The 21,810-nt window shown below is 40.3% G+C and overlaps 6 protein-coding genes across 6 annotated transcripts; 1 reads left to right on the forward strand and 5 right to left on the reverse strand.

The window, feature by feature from the left end:
• Nucleotides 1-7,442: 7,442 nt before the first annotated feature.
• Nucleotides 7,443-8,508, reverse strand: LOC142549937 (uncharacterized). Its single transcript, XM_075659182.1, has 2 exons — nt 8,409-8,508; nt 7,443-7,954 (listed from the first exon to the last, which is right to left on the reverse strand). The coding sequence occupies exons 1-2, from the start codon at nt 8,506-8,508 to the stop codon at nt 7,443-7,445; spliced, it is 612 nt and encodes a 203-aa protein (XP_075515297.1).
• Nucleotides 8,509-8,699: 191 nt separating this feature from the next.
• Nucleotides 8,700-9,362, reverse strand: LOC142549938 (uncharacterized). The gene has a single exon (XM_075659184.1). It carries the CDS (start codon nt 9,360-9,362, stop codon nt 8,700-8,702), a length of 663 nt encoding a protein of 220 aa, XP_075515299.1.
• Nucleotides 9,363-9,404: 42 nt separating this feature from the next.
• On the reverse strand, nt 9,405-11,271 carry LOC142549939 (uncharacterized). The gene is made up of 4 exons (XM_075659185.1): nt 10,804-11,271; nt 10,622-10,753; nt 10,249-10,471; nt 9,405-10,015 (listed from the first exon to the last, which is right to left on the reverse strand). The coding sequence occupies exons 1-4, from the start codon at nt 11,269-11,271 to the stop codon at nt 9,405-9,407; spliced, it is 1,434 nt and encodes a 477-aa protein (XP_075515300.1).
• Nucleotides 11,272-13,355: 2,084 nt separating this feature from the next.
• Nucleotides 13,356-13,682, reverse strand: LOC142549940 (glutaredoxin-C9-like). Its single transcript, XM_075659186.1, has one exon. The coding sequence runs from the start codon at nt 13,680-13,682 to the stop codon at nt 13,356-13,358; it is 327 nt and encodes a 108-aa protein (XP_075515301.1).
• A 520-nt stretch (nt 13,683-14,202) lies between these two features.
• On the reverse strand, nt 14,203-14,559 carry LOC142549941 (glutaredoxin-C9-like). The gene has a single exon (XM_075659187.1). It carries the CDS (start codon nt 14,557-14,559, stop codon nt 14,203-14,205), a length of 357 nt encoding a protein of 118 aa, XP_075515302.1.
• A 1,751-nt stretch (nt 14,560-16,310) lies between these two features.
• LOC142549942 (uncharacterized) lies at nt 16,311-20,246 on the forward strand. Its single transcript, XM_075659188.1, has 6 exons — nt 16,311-16,810; nt 17,105-17,645; nt 17,897-17,999; nt 18,224-18,307; nt 18,926-19,075; nt 19,468-20,246. Exons 1-6 carry the CDS (start codon nt 16,311-16,313, stop codon nt 20,244-20,246), a joined length of 2,157 nt encoding a protein of 718 aa, XP_075515303.1.
• The last annotated feature ends 1,564 nt before the right edge of the window (nt 20,247-21,810 follow it).

A 21,810-nucleotide genomic window follows, 5' to 3' on the forward strand; every position in this document is an offset into this window, starting at 1 on the left:
TTTAAGTCTACAAGAATTTTTCCATATTTTTATTTGCCTTAAATCGATGACTTTTAAATTAATATTTAAATATAACATATTAATGCGTTTTAATCTCGAATTAAACCAAACCTTAGCATAAAATTCCCAAATTAAAAACTTAGACTTTTAATAATTATTTGAGGCTTAAATATAATTTTTCATAATTTAATTAAGCTTAAATGTAGCATTTCAAATAATTATGTAATTAACATTTCGTGCGGCGACTAAATCCCGGATAAATCCAAAACTCATTATTTTGATCCGAAGCTTACCAAATTCCTTAAAATATCCCAAAACATATTTAAAAGCATCCCTAGACGTAAACTCGAGCCCATTTTATAACTTAACCGAATTGTTTTAAAACTTGGACCGGTGTCCCAGTTTTAACCCGAATCGACTCGAAACTTAACCGTATTTTTCCCAACTTTTTACCATACCTAATAAACACTTAAAAGGCCTTATAACCATCAAGACTCAACCCTTAAACCTTTCTGAACAGACCCTTAAGGCTACTGAAAAATTCTGCAAGTTGCCAATCAAAAATTCTAGTTGTCCCATCTTCCCCTTCTTCGATCCTAGCCTACCACGAATGGAACCAGCTACTAAATCACCACATCTAGACCAGCCTAGGACCCCTCTGAACCTGCTGGAGCCTACGGCCACCCCTCAAGCAGCCCGCAACTTCCTTATACTCGATACCCTTCGAAGGACACCCTCACGCGGCCAACACCCAATCCGTGAAACCAACAGCTTCGAAGGCAAGACCAGCAGCGTTCATGCATTTCCAGACCAGGTTTCAGACCCACCACGAGTCTGTCCAAGGTCTAGAGTCGTCCTTGTACCACCAGCCTTCGCCTACCCACCGATCTAGACAAAGAAACCAAGAAACCCCTAGCCGCTACACCTCTCGGCCTTCACTCCAACTCTACCGAACCTTACACCAGCCTCATGACTTCACTAACCTGCTCTGAACAGTCCCTTAGCATCAAACAAATGGCAGCCCCCCTTGCACAAATCAAGAAAACGTGAGACTTATAACAAAAAGAAGGCAATAAACCCAAGAAAATCGAAGATCTTCCATGGAACAGCTTGGATCGAAACTTTTCATGCATGAACACAAACCTCAGTATATAAAACGTGTATGATACAGAAAAAATGATATAAAGCGTGCCTGATGATGTTTCACGCAAGAATAACGAAGATCGAACGCGCTGGGGAATTTTTTGATGCAAGAACAAGTGAAAGCCAATGGAACCGATGGCTATGCTGGAGATGGTTGCTGTAAACCAGCTGCTGAAAGGGAGAGAGTGGAGTGATTGGAGAGGAGTGTCGGTTGCTTCAATTTATTAGGTGTAGGGTAGGTTTAGGTTATTAGTTAATTAATAGATAATGGGTCCTAAATTGTCATTTAAGAGTTTAAAAAGAATTTTAAGTTCAATAAACTTAAAAGTATGCCCATTAAATCCAAACACACTCTCGAAAAATATTTCGTATTGGAAAGATTTTAAAAATATTAGCCGAACCCTTAAAAAGCTCTCCGATCCGATAAAATTTGCGCACCGTTAAAATTTAAAATCATGCGAGTAAAATACCTCAAAAATCTCATTTCTTGAAAAATATCTTTAAAACATCTTATATTAATTAATAAAAATGAATCACGTAATTAAAATAATTTTTCTGAAAATTTCCCGCTTTCCGCTCCTCGTTTGTGCGCGAAATGAAACTTAAAAATCATAGTGCATGAACTTTTAAAATTTCATGAATTAAATCCTATCATGCAATAATAATGCATAAAAATAATTAAACACAATTTAATAAAATAAACATATATTTTATGCTTTAAAAGAATTTAATAAATACCAAAGAAATTTAATAATTTGCATGCATATGGTTCACGTGGACTTTTCGATTTTCGGGACGTTACAATCTCCCCCCCTTAAATCGAATTTCGTCTCTGAAATTCGCTTATCCTTTATAATCATAAAGTTTAGACTTAGTTCTAGTACCCCAATAGTCCACGCTTCCGCGGCGCTAGTCTGATAAAATAATAAATCTTAGAATGTCCTTATGTCTACTCGATCCTAATTATTTTGCCTGTCAAAATCTTCGTTTGCAAAACTCAACTTATAACGACCCATGATAACCTAGTTTCATTTTTTTCTGTGACCTCAAATTACAACTTTTCTTAAACTTCTCAATATTAGAAATGACAGTCCGAATTTTATTGCGTCTTACTTTCTTATATTATATCCAGAATGTTCATTGACCTATTATATCAGCATTTATGCAGTTAAACTTGAGAAATCTTAGCACCAAAAATTACTGATCGACTTCTATCCTCGGTAATACACTTAAAAGTTAAACTTTATCTCAACCCCATAATAATATTAGCCTAAGATCCTTGAATCGAATCTTTATCTTACGGCACCAAACTTACGTAACTTACTATTTACAAGTACATCCCGGACGTAAAATTGTTGCAAATCTTAAACCTCGAATAACAGTAATCCATAAAACCCAATTATACAATAATGATCTTCTACCTAATTAGTAAAATCTTTCTCGCATCAATTTCATGCTTAAATTATTCATTTCCCAATTACAATATAGTTGAGGCCTAAGACTCTTAGACTTTCCTCCTTGAAATGAATGTCGCATTTTTATGTATTCCTAATGCTTAATTAATATTAGGAGATAAAACTTAATAAGTTATCCAATGGTAGCATTAGACTAACTTTAATAAATCAATTTCACTTATAACCCATAGAGTTCTAGAATCCCCATATCAAGCTTTTAGATTTCTTACTCGATAAAAATCTTAATATTCATTCATTGATAACTTATATTGAACACAACTAATTCCCTTTTGTTTTTATTTCACCCAAAATTTCCGTATGAACAAATATCCCATAAATTTGAAATTCAAACTTACCCAATCCAAATAGCTTTGGATAAAATAATTATAATACACATATCCGTTTAGTCCCAAGTTTCTTAATGACTTTCAAAATTCCTCAAGACAAGGTGTCTACCTCATCTCTTACATTCGTCTATCAAATATCTTAACTATCAATCATATCCAACTTTCTAGAAAAATTAAATTCCAACAAAGGTATAATTTTAACTCTTAAGATCACGATTAAAAATTATGATACATCAAACTTAAGTTCCCAAAATTTTGTTAGCTCCATGTCTACTCTTATAACTTAACTAACTGATCAACTTCACCTTAAATTGTCATCACTTTAAATTCTTAATTTGCCACAACATTATTTCACCAACACTTAAATTTTCAAGCCCAAGATTGATTCATCCTACAGTGTCCTTGATTACCATTTCTTATAACATTATAACCCAGATATCTCAAGGTTCCAAATATCCCTTCAAATCTAAATAATCAAAATTTCGGTCATTTAAACCATTCGCTTCTCACTTACTACTAAAAATAATCTCCCAAATTTTTATAAAATTGCAAAATTAGTTCTTACTTCCTCGAATATTATCTGATTTGTCCTTAATCTCAAGAATCCAACAATTACCCATAAATTATTGACGTTCCTAATTCCATCTTATAGGTTTCTCGTAACATAAAGTTCAATAATTTTAAGCTTATTAGACCCAAAATCAATTCCCATAACATCGAAAAATTACTAATTTAACCCAAGTGTTCCTCTAAAGTTCGAATTAAATCCTCAAAAATTCCAGAATTTGCAATGTTGCCCTTAAAGTTCTCAAAAATTACATTTTTGGCCCTACAACTATTCGAAATTTGCATTTTTGTCCACCAAAAATTTTTGACTTAGCCTCCTTAAACCTTAAAATTCTCGAAACTCAAAATTTAATCCCAAAGTTTGGTAAATTCGAAAATAGTCCATTAGAATTTTATTTTTGCACTTAGTTCCTCAAATTATTGGTTATTACAATTAGGTCCTTAAAATCCTCAATCCATGCAATTCAATCCTTAGGTTCCACTAGGTAGAGCATACATCCTAAATAAATTCTACGTTTTTATACTTCCAAAGATCGTCGTAGTCTTCGAATCATTAATCCTTACATGGAATCCTCAAAAATTAATTCAACTAGCAACCACGAGCCATCAGTAATTTCTTAGAAATTCCACAAGTCCCAAAAGCATTCATAATTTTCAAGATTAACTTATACCCCAAAGAGTAAAACATCAGTACTACTAACCTAAAGGTCAATATAGTCAAATCATTATCAACCTCTCATAAAGTCCAATATTCGAATTCTTAGACACGTCGAATTCCAAACGTAACCAGCATGCAATTTAATCTAGTTTTTAAAACAGTAAATCCTTAAATCATAAAAGCAGATAGACATATACCGTAGATCATCATAAAGCGTAAATCGTATTAACATGCAGGTGATAAGAGTAAATCATTTAAAACATTTAAATCATAAAAGCTTACAGACTTGAGGCTTGAAGACTGAGCGGCAGAAGCTGGAGGTGTCACAACCCTATACAGGACCCTTGCTCTGATACCAACTGTAACGTCTACTAGTTTTAAAAGTGCGAAAATATTTTTTTTTTCTAGAAGCATTTTCGATTATAATTTACATTTACAATGATCTTATATATTTGACACTAAAAATAGCGTCGTTTAAAAATTAACCAAACTCCTCCATAATCATACGAAAACATAAACTAATAAAAATCTTAAAATCATCAACGTATGAAAATATTCATCTCCTCTCAATCTCATAAATCGTAATGCGGAAAACATGTGATCCTCGGGACGTGTCACCGCACCAGGTCTGCCTACTCAGAGTTCGGCACCTATAGTCTCCTCAACATTTAGCTCACCTGCATCACACACGCTTAGTGAGTCTAAAGACTCAACACACCTATACCAGGAATAACAAGTACATATACATAGCACACAGCAGTGAAAAATATCTTACTCAACATATCTTTCATGAACTTAAAAGCATAACATAAACGTGTATTGTAAAATCATATCGTGTCAAAGCATGTCATCTCATGTCATCATATACTTATACGTGTCGGGTAAAATCATATCGTCTCAAAGCATGTCATCTCATGTCATCATATACGTATACATGTCGTGTAAAATCATATCGTATTAAATCATATCATCTCATGTCATCATATATGTATACATTTTTTTTAATTGAATTCAGTTCATTAGCTGTGACTTTCGTATCATCATGTCAGTCGATGGATCCATCTACGTGTAACCACGGTACCGGACGGCGGGGACATCAGCGACATTCTCATCCGTCAACTGATCCCTGGCCTATCATATCATCATATCATGTCAATGAAAATACGATCGTCCGGCTCCCTCTGGGGCCTTCTCCCGTAAACGGGCTCCCTCTTGGGCCTTTTTCCTCACGATATCTCCAATCATATCATCATGTCATCGTGTCATCGTGTTAGTCACAACTAAATCACTTCCTTCAAAACGTGTCATCATATTCATCACTTAATAAATTATGCATATACGTAATTTTTTTCCTTTGAACCAAGCATGCACCGTATTTATCATAATTGCGTAAAAATCGTAAACATGATGCATAAACATTTAAAACATGATAAAATGTGCTCAGGGTACTGCCAGGATCAAAATCTCACCACGGGTGCAAAAGAACCATTTTGCCCCTGGAGCCCAAAAATTTTCGTTTTTCCCCTAGACGTAAAATTCCATGTTTGACATTTTCTTAATTCCATTGACTCTAACATGTCCCAAATAATTATTTAAGTCTACAAGAATTTTCCCATATTTTTATTTGGCTTAAATCGATGACTTTTAAATTAATATTTAAATACAACATATTAATGCGTTTTAATCTCGAATTAAACCAAACTTAGCATAAAATAAGTCTTCGGGGACGATGTCAGCTCGGATCTCATGAAGATGATTCGGGGCCTTCTGCGCCCTGATGAGGTGGGGCATTTACAAGGGCTCCACCCTAACGAGATGCTATGCGAAGGAGTAGCCCGGTCCTTCTCTGTAAGTATCTATACTTGTCATCATTTGATTTTATCATATTAATTTTTTCCTAACTTTCCATGTTTACAGGGTTTACAAGATTTTAAAAGGGCCCACACACATGCCACCTCTGCCCGAGAAATGCATGATAAGCTTCAGGAGGAAGTGAACCGACTGAAGGACCTCCATGAGCATGTCTTGGCTCGGGAGAAGGCCTGCTGGCAACAGCAAATGGACTTGGCCCAAGTGGAGCTTACTGAGGCCCGGGCGGAGGCGAAAGCTGCAAAGGCAGAGGACAGAGTCCTCCCGCGTCCGGGCTGAGGATTTCCAGGCTGCCATAAGCCTCATGAAGACTGCCCAGGAAGATCAAATGACCAATTTTCTGAAGTCCCCAGAGTTCAAGAAGATGTTGGCTGATAAAGCCTTCCCCTACTTTGTAAAGGGCTTTAACAAATGTCTGGAGCAGTTTGAAGAGGCGGGTCTTATCCCAGCAGATCGGGAGGACTTTCCAGATTTGGAGAAGGCCGCTGCATCCCTCCCGGATAAGGAAGAAGAGAAGGACCAGGGTCAAAACCCCAAAATAGATTAGGACTTAGGTTTCTCTCATTTTTTTTATTTCCCGGGCTTCCGGGCACCTTGTAAATTTCTTCTCGTTAATGAAAATATTCTGCTCTATAATCCTTGTGTTTGATAATTTTGAGTGAATACTTAGCTTTAAATACCCTTGTAGATTTTAATCAATCTTCTCCAAACACTTTTAAATCGGGATATAATCCTTGATCTTTGAAGAATGATCAGGGTGCGAGTCTCCGGGCCAAGGTACAAGTCCTTGGATTTGAGATGACCGGGGCGCGGGTTCTCGGTGTTAGGAGATGACCGGGGTACGGGTCCCTGGGCCAAGGTACGGGTCCCCGGGCCAAGGTACAGGTACTTGGACTTAGTAGATAACCAGGGTACGGATCCCTGGGCCAAGGTATGGGTCCCTGGACTTAGTAGATAACCAGGGTGCGGATCCCTGGGCCAGGGTACGGGCCCCTGGACTTAGGATATAACCGGGGTACGGGTCCTCCGAGCCAGGGTACGGGTCCCTGGACTTAGGATATGACTGAGGTACGGGTTCTCCAGGCCAGGGTACGGGTCTATGGACTTAGTAGATAACCAGGGTGCGGATCCTTGGGCCAAGGTACGGGACTTAGTAGATAACCAGGGTGCGGGTTCCTGGGCTAGGGTACGGGCCCCTGGACTTAGGATATAACCGGGGTACGGGTCCCTGGACTTAGGATATAACCGGGGTACGGATCCTTCGGGCCAGGGTACGGGTCCCTGGACTTAGGATATGACCGGGGTACGGGTCCTCTGGGCCAGGGTACGGGTCCCTGGACTTAGTAGACATTTTTTTCAGAACAATTTCTTTATTTGATGTAGAAACAGTAGATACAAGTGCTTTTAAACATAATACTTATTTAAATGAAAAGCATTCCACGGTCTCTTAAGAATGTGTCCATGAGGATCTTCGAGGTAATAAGCTGCCCCCGAGCTGACTCTTCGAACTATCTTGAAGGGTCCTTCCCACCTTACTTCTAATTTTCCCACATCACCCACTGGCTTGACCTTCTTCATAACCAATTCCCCTACTTGAAAATTGCGCGATTGAACAAGCTTGTTGTAAGATTTCATCACCCGGTTGCGATAAGCTTCCATTCGAATGGCTGTCCGGTCCCTTCTTTCTTCAATAAAATCAAGTTCAATGGCCCGGGATTGATCATTGTTGCTCGGGTAAGATTCTACCCGAGTAGAAGATTGCCCAATCTCCACAGGTAGGACTGCTTCTGAACCATAAACAAGACTGTAGGGAGTTTCCCGAGTAGTTGTTCGTGGTGTAGTTCGATACCCCCATAATACACTCGGCAGTTCTTCCACCCGATCTTTACCCTTCCCATGGATCCGGGCTTTCAATGCTTGCAAATGATTCTATTAATCACTTCAGTCTGGCCATTAGCTTGAGGGTATGCTACTGAGGTGAAAGATTGAATAATCTTCATTTCTTAACACCATGAAGTGATTTTCATTCCCTGGAATTGTCTCCCATTGTCTGAAATCAATTTTCTCGGGATGCAAAATCTGCAAACGATATTCTTCCAAAGAAATTTCATGACTTCATCCTCAGTAATCTTGGCTAAAGGCTCGGCCTCTATCCATTTGGAGAAATAATCCACAGCCACAAGAAGGAACTTTTTCTGTGCCCGGGCTATGGGGAAGGGACCCACAATATCCAAACCCCATTGGTCAAAAGAGCATGATACGGAGATTGGTTGCATACTAGCAGCTCGGCGATGATGAAAATTGGAATGGTGTTGACAACCCTGGCATTTTTGAACAAGTCGGGCAGCATCCTGATTCATTTGGGGCTACCAGAATCCGGCCAAGATAGCTTTTCGAGACAGATCAGTCCCACCGAGGTGTTCACCACAACATCCTTCGTGTATTTCCCGGAGGACATACTCCACCTCATCTTCTGATAAGCATTTGAGTAATAGGCCTTGATATGATCGTCTGTATAAAACATCATTCAAAAAAACGAAACTGGGCGCTCGTTTTTTAATTTTTGTGGCTCGGGCTCGATTTTCTGGGAGCTTGCCATGGACTATATACTCAACGATAGGAGTCATCCACGAGCTTTTATGGACTGGGGGTACTTTTTCATCAGTAGAGAGCATCAGTCGGGTAAAACAGAGAACTTCCCGGGTGCTTATTTCTGTTGGAAGCAGCCAATTTGGCTAAGGTGTCAGCTTCTGCATTTTCTTCCCGGTGAATTTGCTCAATACTCCAGTCGGTCAGAGACGTTGCCCGGGCAGTGATGAGCCCTAAATATTTGAGCATTTTTTCGTTCTTGGCCTCATATGTTCCCTTTACCTGCTGTGTAACCAATTGGGAGTCAGAATAAATAATGACCCGGGAAGCACCGACTTCCCGGGCAGCCTGCAACCCTGCCAAAACAGCCTCATACTCTGCTTCGTTATTGGTGACCCTGGAATCAATCCTCAAAGCCAGCTTGATTTTCTCTTCTGATGGGGAAACCAGGACCACCCCCACTTCACATCCTGATAAATTTGATGCACCATCAACAAACACCCTCCAGACCTTTTCTTCTACCGGTTGAATCATTTCTATTAAGAAATCTGTCAATGCTTGGGCTTTTATAGCAGCTCGGGGTTTGTATTCGATGTCATACTCCCCGAGTTCCACAGTCCATTTAACCATTCTTCCGGAGACTTCGGCATGAGTCATGACCCTCCCGAGTGGAGAGTTGGTGAGGACCACAGTGGGATGTGATAGAAAATAAGACCTTAGTTTCCGAGCAGTCATTACCAGGGCCAATGCTATTTTTTCCACCTCACTGTATTTTAATTATGCTCCTCGAAGGGCATGTCTGACATAATATATCGGTTTCTGATCGGCTCCTTCTTCCCGGACAAGCACAGAACTAACAGCAAATTCAGTAGCGGAGAGGTAGACCCATAATTTTTCTCCGGGCGCGGGCTTGGCCAGAACAGGCAATTCAGCCAGATGTTTCTTCAAGTCCTGAAAAGCCTGTTCGCATTTGTCGTCCCAACCAAATTTTTGCGCTTTTCTTAGGACTTGTAAAAATGGATAACTCCGATGGGCAGATCGGGAGATGAAGCGTGACATGGCAGCAATCCTCCCGGTTAACTTTTGCACATCTCGGATAGATTGAGGAGAAGGCATGTCCATTATTGCTTTGATTTTTTCAGGGTTGACTTCGATTCCCCTGTCAGTTACCAAGAAACCCAAGAATTTACCACTTCTGACCCCGAACACACATTTGCCCGGGATGAGCTTTATTCCATATTGCTTCAAAGTGGTGAATGTTTCAGCTAGATTATCAACAAAGTGGGAGATTTCCCGGGTCTTGATTAAAATGTCGTCCACATACACCTCAATATTCCGACCTATTTGCTTTTGGAAGACAAGATTCATCAGGCGTTGGTATATAGCCCCTGCATTCTTTAATCCAAAAGGCATAACAACATAGCAGAAGGTGCCCCCGGAGGTGATAAAACTGGCCTTTTATTGATCTTCCAGAGCTAAGGGGATTTGGTGATACCCCTGATATGCATCCAGGAAGCTTAATAACTCGCATCCAGAAGTGGTATCTACCAGCTGATCAATCCGGGGGAGTGGATAGCAGTCTTTGGGGCAGGCTTTATTCAGGTCCCTGAAATCAACACACATTCTCCACTTCCCAGTGGATTTTGGGACGAGGACCACATTTGATAGCCAGGTAGGGAATTGGACTTCCCTGATATGCCGACCTTCAGCAATTCTCCCACTTGTTCTTCAAATACTTTATCTTTTTCAGGGCCAAAGTGCCTCTTCTTTTGCTTCACGGGCCGGGATCCCGGGAGGATATTCAATTTATGCTCGGCCACTTGAGGCGAGATCCCGGTTAGTTCCTGTTGAGACCAGGCGAAAACACTAATGTTAGTTTTTAAACATTGCAAGAGATTTACCCGGGTGGACGTGCTGATGTCCCGGGCCACCCGGACGTGCTTTCCTGGCTCAGTTTTCACCATTTATTGCTCTTCTTCAGCGACAAAATGCACCTCTCTCTCCTTAGCCCCTTCTTCTTGACATTCTTTCTCCTCCCCTTCCCTCCTTGCCTTCTTCTGATCTACCCGGACGGTCTCCCCGTAACACCTCCGGGAAGAGGATTGATCTCCCTTGACTTCCCCGACCTGTCCTCGAACTGAAAATTTAATTTTCAGGTGATAAGTGGAGGCCACACCTTCATCTCATTCATAGCTGGCCTCCCCAATATGATATTGTACGAGGACGAGGCATCCACCACTGTAAACATAGTCATCACAGTCTTCCTCAAGTCTCCAGTTCCCAAAGTCAGGGGCAGGGTGATTTCCCCCTCAGGGTACACAGCATGTCCAGCAAAACCAAACAAGGCAGTCTCAACCGCCTCTAATTGATACTCATGTAAATCCATTTGGACCAGCGCCTCCTTAAAGATGGCATTGACCGAGCTGCCATTGTTAACAAATAGCCTCAACACATCATAATTAGCTACTCGGGCCTGGATGACCAGAGCGTCGTTGTGGGGTAGACTAACTCCTCTGAGGTTCTCTGGCCCAAAGCTTATAACTGGCTCGTCTCTCCTCCCTCCATCAACCTCCAAACACTCCCTCCTGCTCCTTGCTTTCCGGGCCCGATTGGAATCACCATCTGTGGACCCTCCCGAGATCATTTTTATTACTCCTCGGCTTGGGGAAGGGTCCTTCTTCTCAACTTGTCTGTTCCTTTCTTCTCGGGAACTTGTTTCCTCCCTCCTGCTTCCACTCGGGATGTCTGCTGACTTTGGAGGAATATTCGGTCCGGGACGTCTAGACAACCAAGTGGTTGTCTAGACTTATCTCGAGGGGGATGGGATGCTAGCATAGGATGCTTACTGGATTTCTTCCTCAGGGTCCGGCATTCAGTGGTGTTGTGAGAACAATCTTTATGAAGGATGCAGTACCCTCTCTGCTCTGGCCTTGATGCCCTCGTCACTGGATTGGAAAGTGGGGTTACATCCGAGCTGCATTCTTGAATCTCTCGGTCCCGGGCAATTCTCAAAGGTACATGAGAGAAATGTCCTGGGCCACTTTTCTTGGGAGCTCTTTCTTCAGGCCTGACAGCCCGGTCTCCTCTGGCTCTCTTAAAAGCTTCTCTCTTTTGGTTCTGCGCCTCTTCCATATTAATGTATTTTTCTGCCCGGGATAAGAGATCTTCAAAGTTCTCAGGCAATTTTTTGGTCAAGGATCGAAAAAAATCCCCTTCCCACAGCCCTTGCGTGAACGCGGTGGTTTTCGTCTCGGGTGCACAGGCCGGCACATCCAGGGCCACTCGGTTGAATCTTTTGATATATGCCCTTAGGGTTTCATCTTGTCTCTGCTTTACTTCAAACAAGCTGAAAGCAGTTTTCTTCTACTTCTTGCTGCTGCTAAATTGATGCAAGAATACTTTTTGGAAATCTTCAAAGCAATTGATGCTTTGTGGTGCCAACCCTTCGAACCATCTTTGTGCAGAGTCGACCAGGGTAGTTAGGAATACTTTACACTTGATTTGGTCCCCATTAACAATGCAACATGGCCATGTTTTCGAAGCGAGCAAGGTGCTCCTCGGGATCAGAACTCCCATCATAGTCCTTGATTTTGGCTGATTTGAAATGCTCGGGTAGCTGTTCCCGGACGATGACATCAACGCCTTAGAACTCAGAGTTCCCACAGACGGCGCCAATGATGCAACCCGGGCAAAATGGATGAGTCGGGTCGAGTACTCTGCCGGATTTGCTATCAAGTTAAAGGAAATATGAGTTGAGCGTCTAGACTGAACTTCTTTCCTTCCTGAGATTTGAGAGATCTGCGAACAAGAAAGTAACCACGTGAATGGGTGCCGGAGGGGTGTCCGGCGTGACCACTCCGATGCTTAAGTCAGCAGAGTACTCAAGCAATAAAACCAATGTAGCCAAGTGATGGCTGTGAGATTGGTGTGGAGAGTGGAAGTAAATGAGCAATAAATGAGAGTATTCACTGTGTGCATTCAATATTTGAGTAGGGAATCAATGCAAATAAAGAACCTGATATTTATAGTAGAAGATGTAATGATGACCTCGTTTTTTGTGTGTGAGCATTAATTATGGTAGGGTGGCTGATTATAACCTATTGTTCTGACATGTCAAATCGCATAGTAGTCACATCCAGCCTACTTGATTTGACCAAACCACTTGCACTGATGTCAGAGATAGGTCGGCTACATACATTCTGTTTATCGGCGGTATTAAATGCTTCCCTCATATCGAGGTGGCCCGGGTGGAATGCTTCCCGGGAAATAACATAGGAAACCGGACACCTAACAGCCGGACGATCGGGCTCCTCAGATACTCGCCTTCCTGGCTCCTGATGAATCCTCCCTGCAGATTCTCCTTGACGACCTGTCTGTCCCACAGCCCGGGCATCAAATGTCCCGGCAATCCTTAGGCTCCTTTGTGGGACTTAATAATCCGTTTATCTCGATTCCCGGGTTATCCGTGCGACCCGGGAAATAATCCATGCCCCTGATTCGGGCACTATTCTATATCTATGTCCTGGATTATCCATAACCCGGGACATTATGGGGCATCAATAGCTTTTCGAGGCTTATTGTATCTCAAAATCAAAATTCCAAAAAGTAAGTATCCGTTATTGAGATAATTATTTTATGAACTTGAACAAAAGAAATGAGCAAATATTTGAATAAAAGTTTACGAGAGGAAAAGCATTCCACCTCAAGCCAGCGAGTTCAGATTGGATATCAAAGCCAAAGGGCTCCCGCGTCTTTGAGTAGAGGAGCAAGTGCGCCACTGACACGCTGAGCCAAAACCGCTTCGATGCCGCCCAAGAATTTGCCACGCACAAATACCACCGGGAAAGGCTGATAATTACGGCGGAATCCGACACAGCCGGGGATTTCGAAGATGGCGGGTGCAACACCGAGTCCAAAGAGCAGCTGCTTCACCACATGACAAATGCAACACCCCCTCACGGTGAACACAACCATGGCATTGCCAGAAACCAACTCGCTGATCACCCTCTCGTACGCGGCCGCGGCGCTGACACTCATGTGGAAAGTGGACGGCATATCCTTTGCCGATCGTATGCTTTGTATTAAATATTGGAGAACGGGGGCCGATGGCAGAGATATACCATATTCATGCAAATTGTTGTGCAGATATGGTCCAAAACTCGAAATTAAATGCCGCAAAAACAGATATGTTATAGAAATGTGAACCGAAAAGGACAGGCAGATTCGAGTAATTTTAAATTTCCAAGAAAAAAAGGTTAGAACTTACAATGTTTTGGGAGTGAAGCTGGTAATTAATTTGTGTATGTCTCATTGTTCTTGAGCTCGTCTTTCTGCTAAAGCTATGATTTTTTCTTGCATCATTTTGATGTTTAAAAAACTAATTCAATTTCTTTTTATATGTGATTTTCTTTAATACTAAACTTTTTTTTTTAATAATGTGTACTCAATTTTAAAAATCAGACAATTCAAGAAATTGGACCGACATGAAAACTGTTCAGCTATACTATCCACTGTTCCCGTACAAGAAGCAAAATGGAAAATAAGCACATACCGCGCTCGCGCGACTGGAGATCGATCAGAGCCAGAGGGCCCCCGCGTCTTTAAGTAGAGGAACGAGTGCTCCTCTGATATGGTGAGCCAACACCGCCTCGATGCCGCCCAAGAATTTGCCTCCGACAAAAACCACCGGGAAACGATTACAATTGTCGGTGCCCCCACGTATAGTGCGGAAAATGGCTGCGTTGATATCTTTGTCAGACGTATCGTTGGCGAGTTCGACTATGGCAGGTCCGACACCGAGTCCAAAGAGCAGCTGCTTCACCGCGTGACAGATGCAACACCCCCTGACGGTGAAAACTACCACCGCATTTCCGGAAACCAACTCGCTCACCCTCTCGGACGCCGCACCAGATTGTCCGTGACCTATGCTCATGTTGAGAGTGGATGGTTGCATGCTACGTATCCAATGAAAAATACCTCCAAGGGCATTAATAATGCAAACTTGCAAATATGTGGTCCAAAACTCCAAATTAAATGGCACAAAAAAACGTGGGTGGTGAAAAATAGAAACTTAAAAGAAAAGGCAACGTTCGTCGGAAGTCGGAACCTAATTATTTCCAAAAAGTTTTGAATGTTTTGTTGATATTTTTTCCTAAATTACATGACATTGAAGAATTACATAAAAATAAACAAAAAGATTAATCATATAATTCCTTTCGAATAATATTATAGTTTAACACAAATATAGTACATCATATAATTAATTTATTTACCCATATTTAATATTGATGATGCTCGGATAAATGAGATGAGCGAGGGGGTAATTTACCCAGCAGAGTAATAATTCCCATCCATGCGAGCGCTAGCGGCCGAGTGGAGGGAGCCCATGCTTGATGATCCTCTCACTTGAAAAACGAAGAACTTTAGTGGAGCGTCGGAAGAGTTTCTGATACGACCACTCATACACAAGTCAATCAATTATTCGCGCAAATGAAATGTCAATGTTATATAGTGAGTATATAGTGAAGTCATGAAAAGTAAACTCTCTGATTTTACCTCGATTGGATGTATTTGTAGGGTACTAGAGTAGTTGACCACTCCGAGATGCTCGGGTGGCGGCCATGATGTGAGGACATGACTCATGTTTTGGTTTCAGCATGATCTGAGAACGTGAATGGGAACAAAACCCATGATTATTGGTGGATAAGGTCCACGATTCATTGACTTGGTCTTGAAATATTATTTCTAATTTTAATTGATATATCTTATTGATTTAAATTATTTCCCTAATATTATGTTTTCTTGTTGATCTAATTGAGTTTAATATTTAATATGATTTTGTCTTTCTTAGATAATGAGATAATCATTCAAATATATTCGGAGATATGTTATTTGTGATAGTAAATTGATAAGATATTGTAGTAGTGTTTAAAAAGAGTTTATTACTAATAAAACTCTACTTTCCTTGTGAAATAGGCTTCCTTGTGTAGATAAAAGTCTACATCTATAAATAAGAGACCAAAGACTTCATTGTGCTGCTCTTCTCTCTCGATAATACATACATACACGCACTTGTGCACGGTGTGAAGTTTTTCAGAGAAACAAATTCAATAAGCCGTTGCTGTTTTTTTGAAGAGTGGTGATCGCGTGTTGCCTTGAATGTTGAGAACATCTGCAGACAACATTCGTGAAGAAGTTGACTGAAGGTCGTTTTCGTGGATTCTCTTTTGGCATCACGTTTTTTTTTGCTTTCTTGTTAAAGTTTTATTCTGGTTATTTGTTTTTAGAAAGCATTTATTTTCTCAACTTGTTGAAGAAATTGATTTTTGTTATAATCACTAGTGATATGTTTTTTTTGTAAACGATTTGGTTTCTAGTGATTAATTTTTGACATAAGGCATCACACAAGTATTTATACTTGTCCAAATTTAATCTTGTCCATCTATTTATTTAAAGTCAATTTGTGTTACAAAATATAATATTTCGCTGCATGTTGTCCGAGATGTTGTGACATCTGGCACAACATTTGATTCTGATAAAACACAAATTTACTATTTTTATTACTGTTTATATACTTACCCATAACTGTTGAACAATATATTCTTACAAGTGGTATCAGAGCCTACTCTTGATATACTAAGTGCTGATTCTGGTTTTTGTTTTGTTTGACAGAAATTTAATTAAATGGATACGTCACTTGCTAATGCAGCACTTCGTCCACCAGTGCTAGATGGAACCAACTACAATATATGGAAGGTAAAAATCAGGTTTTATATAAAATCCATAGATGAGAGAGCATGGCAACGTGTGATAAACGGTTGGACTCCACCAAAGAGGGTAGACGAAGATGGTGACAATCTGATAAAGCCAGAAAGTGATTGGACTACCGAGGAAGTACAAGTTTCAAACTACAACTCAAAAGCACTGAATGCGATCTTCTCTTCAGTTGACATGAACATGTTCAGCCTCATTACAAACTGTACTTCCGCCAAGGATGCATGGAAAATCCTTCAAAGACATTGTGAAGACTCGGAAAGCGTAAGGAGGACAAAGTTGAGAATGATCACCTCAAGGTTCGAAAATCTGAGAATGGAAGAAACTGAAACTATAATAGACTATGATCGACGTCTCAGGGAGATTGCGAATGAAGCATTCAGTCTAGGTGATCCCATATCAAATGAAAGGTTGGTTAGCAAAGTTCTCTGATCCCTTCCCGAGAGATTTAACATAAAAATATGTGCAATTGATGAAGCAAAGGATACAACTCTAATGGCACTGGAAGATTTGATTAGTTCACTTCGTACTTTTGAGATGAACATTGACATGCATAAGAAGGATAAAGGGAAGACAATTGCATTCTAAGCTTCAAATGACTCCTACAATGAACTACTTCAAATATCCCAAGAAGTCAATGACATTGATCTTTGCGAGGAATCTATCTCCTTAATCACAAAGAAATTTGGTGATTACTTGAAAAGAATCAGAGATAAGAAGAAGGATGCACAACCATCAAAATTTCCAAGTCTTCCACCTCTTGAAAGGCCACAAAGGTTTCCTGCCAAGCAACAATTTCAACCAAGGAATGAAGGCAATGGACAATCTAATGCAAGAAAGTATGACTCGGTGCAGTGTAGAGAATGCCAAGGCTTCAGTCACTATGCCAATGAATGTGCTAACAGATTGCGAAAAAATAAAGGCTATAATGTGTCTTTAAGTGATGAAGAATCTGATCTTGAAGAGAAATATACTGATGAAGATAATCAAACCTCCCTGACTGCACTATTAACAGAAAATCACTGGTTGGAGGTGAATCCATCAGGTGTTGCCCTAGGTGTTGCCACACCTGGCCGCAACATCTACAAAAAATCAGTGTGTCTGAAATCCACAACTTCTGAAAATTCGAGTGGAGATGATGAATCAGAAGCTGATGATGAAGAGATGACATTTGAGAGTGTTCAAAAGCTTTATGAAGAATTGTTTGAGGATTGGACTAAAAGAAACAAGCTTAACTCCACTCTTGTAAAGGAAAATTACTGATCTAAGAGCCGTGGTTGCCAAACTTGAAGTAATTCTGAGCAAAAAGGACTTAGAACTGGGAAAGATCAAAGAAGAACTTCAAAAGGCAACTGAAACATTGTCCAAGTTTAATTCGAGCACATCAAAGCTCGAATCCATACTTTCAATGAGAAGAGATGACAAGAAGGGTCTAGGGTTCAAAGACAGTGTATATGAAACTGGTGAATCTTCAAAATTTACTGTGTTTGTGAAAGGAAAAACTGAAACATTCACACCATCTCAAACTACATCTTCAACCAAAAGCTCTCTACCAAAAAGACAACATACTATACATGTCCCTAAGAGAAGAAAACGAAGGTATGTATGTCATTACTGCTTTAAGCCTGGTCATATCAAGCCCTACTGTTTTAAACTCAGGGATGACCGCATGAACCAAAAGTCGAGTCGGATGTTGCCCCGAATATTGCCCATCATTTCCCGCAACACCTTTCACCATCGACCTACAGTAAGACAAATTTGGGTACCAAAGATAAAAACTCACTGTAATGTTGTCTATACTTCATTAAAAACCAACACTGCAGGTCATTGGTACTTTGATAGTGGAAGCTCACGCCACATGACAGGTTCAAGAGAACATCTCATCGATTATGTTGAACAAAATTGTGGTAGAGTAACCTATGTGTAACGTCCCAGATTCGACGACTGTCCTCACTGTATCAAGACAAGTCTTTCCAGCGTGCTTATGTCCTCACTCACACGCACCCTGGGAAACTTCCCAGGAGGACACCCATCCTAAAATTGCCCCAAGTCAAGCACGCTTAACTTTGGAGTTTTTATGTGATGAACTACCGAAAAGAAGATGCACCTTCGTGATATGAGTAGTACAAATCAAATCTTTTAAGCCCTCTTCAACTGTACAGTCCATTACATTGAACAGTCTCGGAATCCCTCTCATTCCCGTGTGGGTTCGGTTCATTCATGTTCCCTTCACCTAGAAGCCTGCCAGGAGCCGCTCATTGTCCGTGCAACTGATGGCACCGACGATCACCCCCCGCCCTCTTCGGCCCCGGGCCTCACACTATGGATGGGGAGCTAAAGGAAAATTGTTGGAAAGGGCACTTTGAATGTTGAAAGACTGCCAAAGCTCCACAATGTGCTTCATGTTGAAGGATTAAATTCAAATCTTATAAGCATAAGCCAATTGTGTGATGATAATTTGCTTGTTAAGTTTGATAAACATAATTGTGAAGTTTTTGATGAAGCTAACATGTGCATTATGACAGGTACAAGATCTTCGGATAATTGCTATCAAATAAGTGAAGAACTATCATGCAAGAATGTGCAAATTACCGAACTTGACCTTTGGCATCAAAAACTCGGACATGCAAATTTCAAAACCTTGAAGAACTTGAGTAAGTATGATGCAGTAAGAGGTATGCCTAATCTTTCATCTGGAATACCATATGTGTGCAGAGATTGTCAAAAAGGGAAACAGACTCGCGTGTCGCACCCAGTGTTGCCAACATCTGGACAACATGCTGTATGGAATTGCTACACATGGATCTTATGGGTCCTATGGAAGTGGAAAGCCTTGGAGGTAAGAAGTATACTTTTGTGTGTGTTGATGATTTCTCACGATATTCATGGGTAAGTTTCATTAGGGAGAAATCAGACACTGTTGGTGTGTTTAAACAATTGATCACAAGAGTCACAAACTTCCATAATTTAAAGGTGAGAAGGATCAGAACTGATCATGGTAAGAAATTTGAAAACTCTTTACTCTCATCCTTTTGTGACAAGAAGGGGATCTCACATGAATTTTCAGCACCAAAAATCCCACAACAAAATGGAATTGCCGAACGTAAGAACAAGACTTTGCAAGAAATGACAAGGGTGATGCTAACCTCAAAGAATATCTCAAAGCGTTTTTGGGCAGAAGATCTTAATACCGCATGCCATATTTCGAATAAGGTCTATTTAAGAAGTGGTTCAACCATGACTTCTTATGAAATCATCATGGGAAAGAAGCCTAATCTTAAATACTTTTATGTTTTTGGCTGTGTTTGTTACACTTTGAATGATAGGGATCAACTTGCAAAGTTTGACTCAAAGAGTGATAAGCGTTTGTTTTTGGGATATGCCACATATAGTCGAGCTTATCGCATGTTTAATTTAAGAACTAGGACTATTATGGAATCCATTAATGTTGTTTTTGATGACTGTGCATACCTCAAGAAGAAAACTACTGAAGATGACGTTGATGACCTTCTGGATAATCCAATTCCACAGGAAGATGCAGATGTTGCCCTAGATGTTGCAACATTTTACACAACACGTGACTTTGAAGTCACCGAAGCTGAGGATGGAGCAAACAGTGAGGATGACACAGTTGATGATGGACTGAATATACCTACCAAGATCCAGAAAAATCATCCATCATCTCAAATAATTGGAAGTGTGCAAGGAGAAGTTCAAACTAGAAAAAAGGAGAAAGTTGACTACCGAATGATGGTTGGACTAGTATGCATGAGTACCATGTACTCACATGTTAGATTTTCATGTTTGTATCTCAAATTGAACCAGAAAATGTTGTGGAAGCCTTAAAAGATGAATTTTGGATTAATGCTATGCATGATGAGCTTGAAGAGTTCGTTCGGAATGATTTTTGAGATTTAGTTCCACCTCCTAACCATGGCAATATAATTGGAACAAAGTGGGTTTTTAAAAATAAAACTGATGAGTCAGGGAACATCATTCGAAACAAATCAAGGTTGGTTGCTCAAGGGTACGCACAGGTTGAAGGGGTTGATTTTGATGAGACCTTTGCTCCTGTTGCCCGCATTGAGTCAATCCGACTTTTGCTAGCCATTGCATGCCACATGAAAATAAACAGTTTCAAATGAATGTAAAAAGTGCATTTTTGAATGATTTCTTGAGTGAGGAAGTACATGTTAGACAGCCTAAAGGATTCGAAGATCCACACAATCCGAATCATGTGTACAAGTTGAAAAAGGCTCTCTATGGTTTGAAACAAGCACCACGTGCTTGGTATGGCAGACTGGCTGATTACCTACTTGACATTGGATTTAAACGAGGTGAGATAGATAAAACGCTCTTTATTCAAAAATCCAAAGGTGAGATTCTTATATGTCAAATCTATGTCGATGATATCATTTTTGGTTCCTCATCCCAAAAACATGCTAATGACTTTGTTGAATGCATGTCTACTACATTTGAAATGAGCATGGTTGGTGAATTACACTTCTTTCTCGGTATGAAAATCAAACAAATGCATGATGACATCTTCTTGTGTCAAAGTAAGTATGCTAAGAATCTAGTTAAGAAATTCGCAAATGAAAACACCAAGCACATGAAGACACATATGAGCTCAAATGAAAAATTATCTAAAGATGTTGCGGCCGAAGATGTTGACAACACCCTTTGCCGCAGCATCATAGGAAGTCTCCTATACTTGACTGCTAGCCGTCCAGACTTAATGTTTAGTGTTTGCTTGTGTGTTAGATACCAATCTAATCCTAAGATTTCTCACTTAAGAGCCGTAAAACGTATCCTACGATACATAGCCGGAACAATTGACTTAGGTTTATGGTATACTCATGACACCAACTCAAATCTAGTAGGGTTTTCTGATGGCCATTGGGCAGGGAATTTGGATGATAGAAAGAGTACCTCTGGAGGTTGTTTTTACCTTGGAAATAATTTGATCTCATGGCATAGTAGAAACAGAACTGTGTATCACTTTCAACTGCTGAATCTGAATATGTAGCAGCCGGAAGTGGTTGCACTCAAATTTTGTGGATGAATCAAATGATAGAAGACTATGGGCTTAAGAGTGAACCTTTAGTTATATACTGTGATAGTTCAAGTGCTATTAACATTTCAAAAGATCCAGTACAACAATATCGAACAAAGCACATTGACATAAGACATCATTTTATTCGAGATCTTGTAGACAAAGGATTGATTCGAATGGAGTTTGTTGATACAAATAACCAACTGGCCGACATATTTACCAAAGCATTAGATTTTGAGATATTCTCCAACCTTAGGAAATCTCTCAGCATGTGTTCTGCCTAATCATTCATAGATGTTGTAACATCTCGGACAACACCTAACTTGCATGTGCATTTTTAGGGCTTAGGCATAC

The sequence above is a fragment of the Primulina tabacum genome, chromosome 6 (genome assembly GCF_025594145.1).
Source record: "Primulina tabacum isolate GXHZ01 chromosome 6, ASM2559414v2, whole genome shotgun sequence".
Lineage (NCBI taxonomy): Eukaryota > Viridiplantae > Streptophyta > Magnoliopsida > Lamiales > Gesneriaceae > Primulina > Primulina tabacum.

Excerpts from the sequence above, each read along its gene's own strand:
- LOC142549937 (XM_075659182.1), bottom strand. The coding sequence starts at position 8,508 with ATGAGGTGGAGTATGTCCTCCGGGAAATACACGAAGGATGTTGTGGTG. Across the intron at positions 7,955-8,408 it reads GCTATCTTGGCCGGATTCTG|CATTGAAAGCCCGGATCCAT; the intron begins GTAGCCCCAAAT and ends ATCATTTGCAAG.
- LOC142549938 (XM_075659184.1), bottom strand. The coding sequence starts at position 9,362 with ATGACTGCTCGGAAACTAAGGTCTTATTTTCTATCACATCCCACTGTG.
- LOC142549939 (XM_075659185.1), bottom strand. The coding sequence starts at position 11,271 with ATGATCTCGGGAGGGTCCACAGATGGTGATTCCAATCGGGCCCGGAAA. Across the intron at positions 10,472-10,621 it reads AAGGGGCTAAGGAGAGAGAG|GAACTAACCGGGATCTCGCC; the intron begins GTGCATTTTGTC and ends TGGTCTCAACAG. Across the intron at positions 10,016-10,248 it reads TCCACTGGGAAGTGGAGAAT|GGGCTATATACCAACGCCTG; the intron begins GTGTGTTGATTT and ends TAAAGAATGCAG.
- LOC142549940 (XM_075659186.1), bottom strand. The coding sequence starts at position 13,682 with ATGCCGTCCACTTTCCACATGAGTGTCAGCGCCGCGGCCGCGTACGAG.
- LOC142549941 (XM_075659187.1), bottom strand. The coding sequence starts at position 14,559 with ATGAGCATAGGTCACGGACAATCTGGTGCGGCGTCCGAGAGGGTGAGC.
- LOC142549942 (XM_075659188.1), top strand. The coding sequence starts at position 16,311 with ATGGATACGTCACTTGCTAATGCAGCACTTCGTCCACCAGTGCTAGAT. Across the intron at positions 17,646-17,896 it reads ACAAGCTTAACTCCACTCTT|GAAAAACTGAAACATTCACA; the intron begins GTAAAGGAAAAT and ends TGTTTGTGAAAG. Across the intron at positions 19,076-19,467 it reads TAAGTATGATGCAGTAAGAG|CACCAAAAATCCCACAACAA; the intron begins GTATGCCTAATC and ends ATGAATTTTCAG.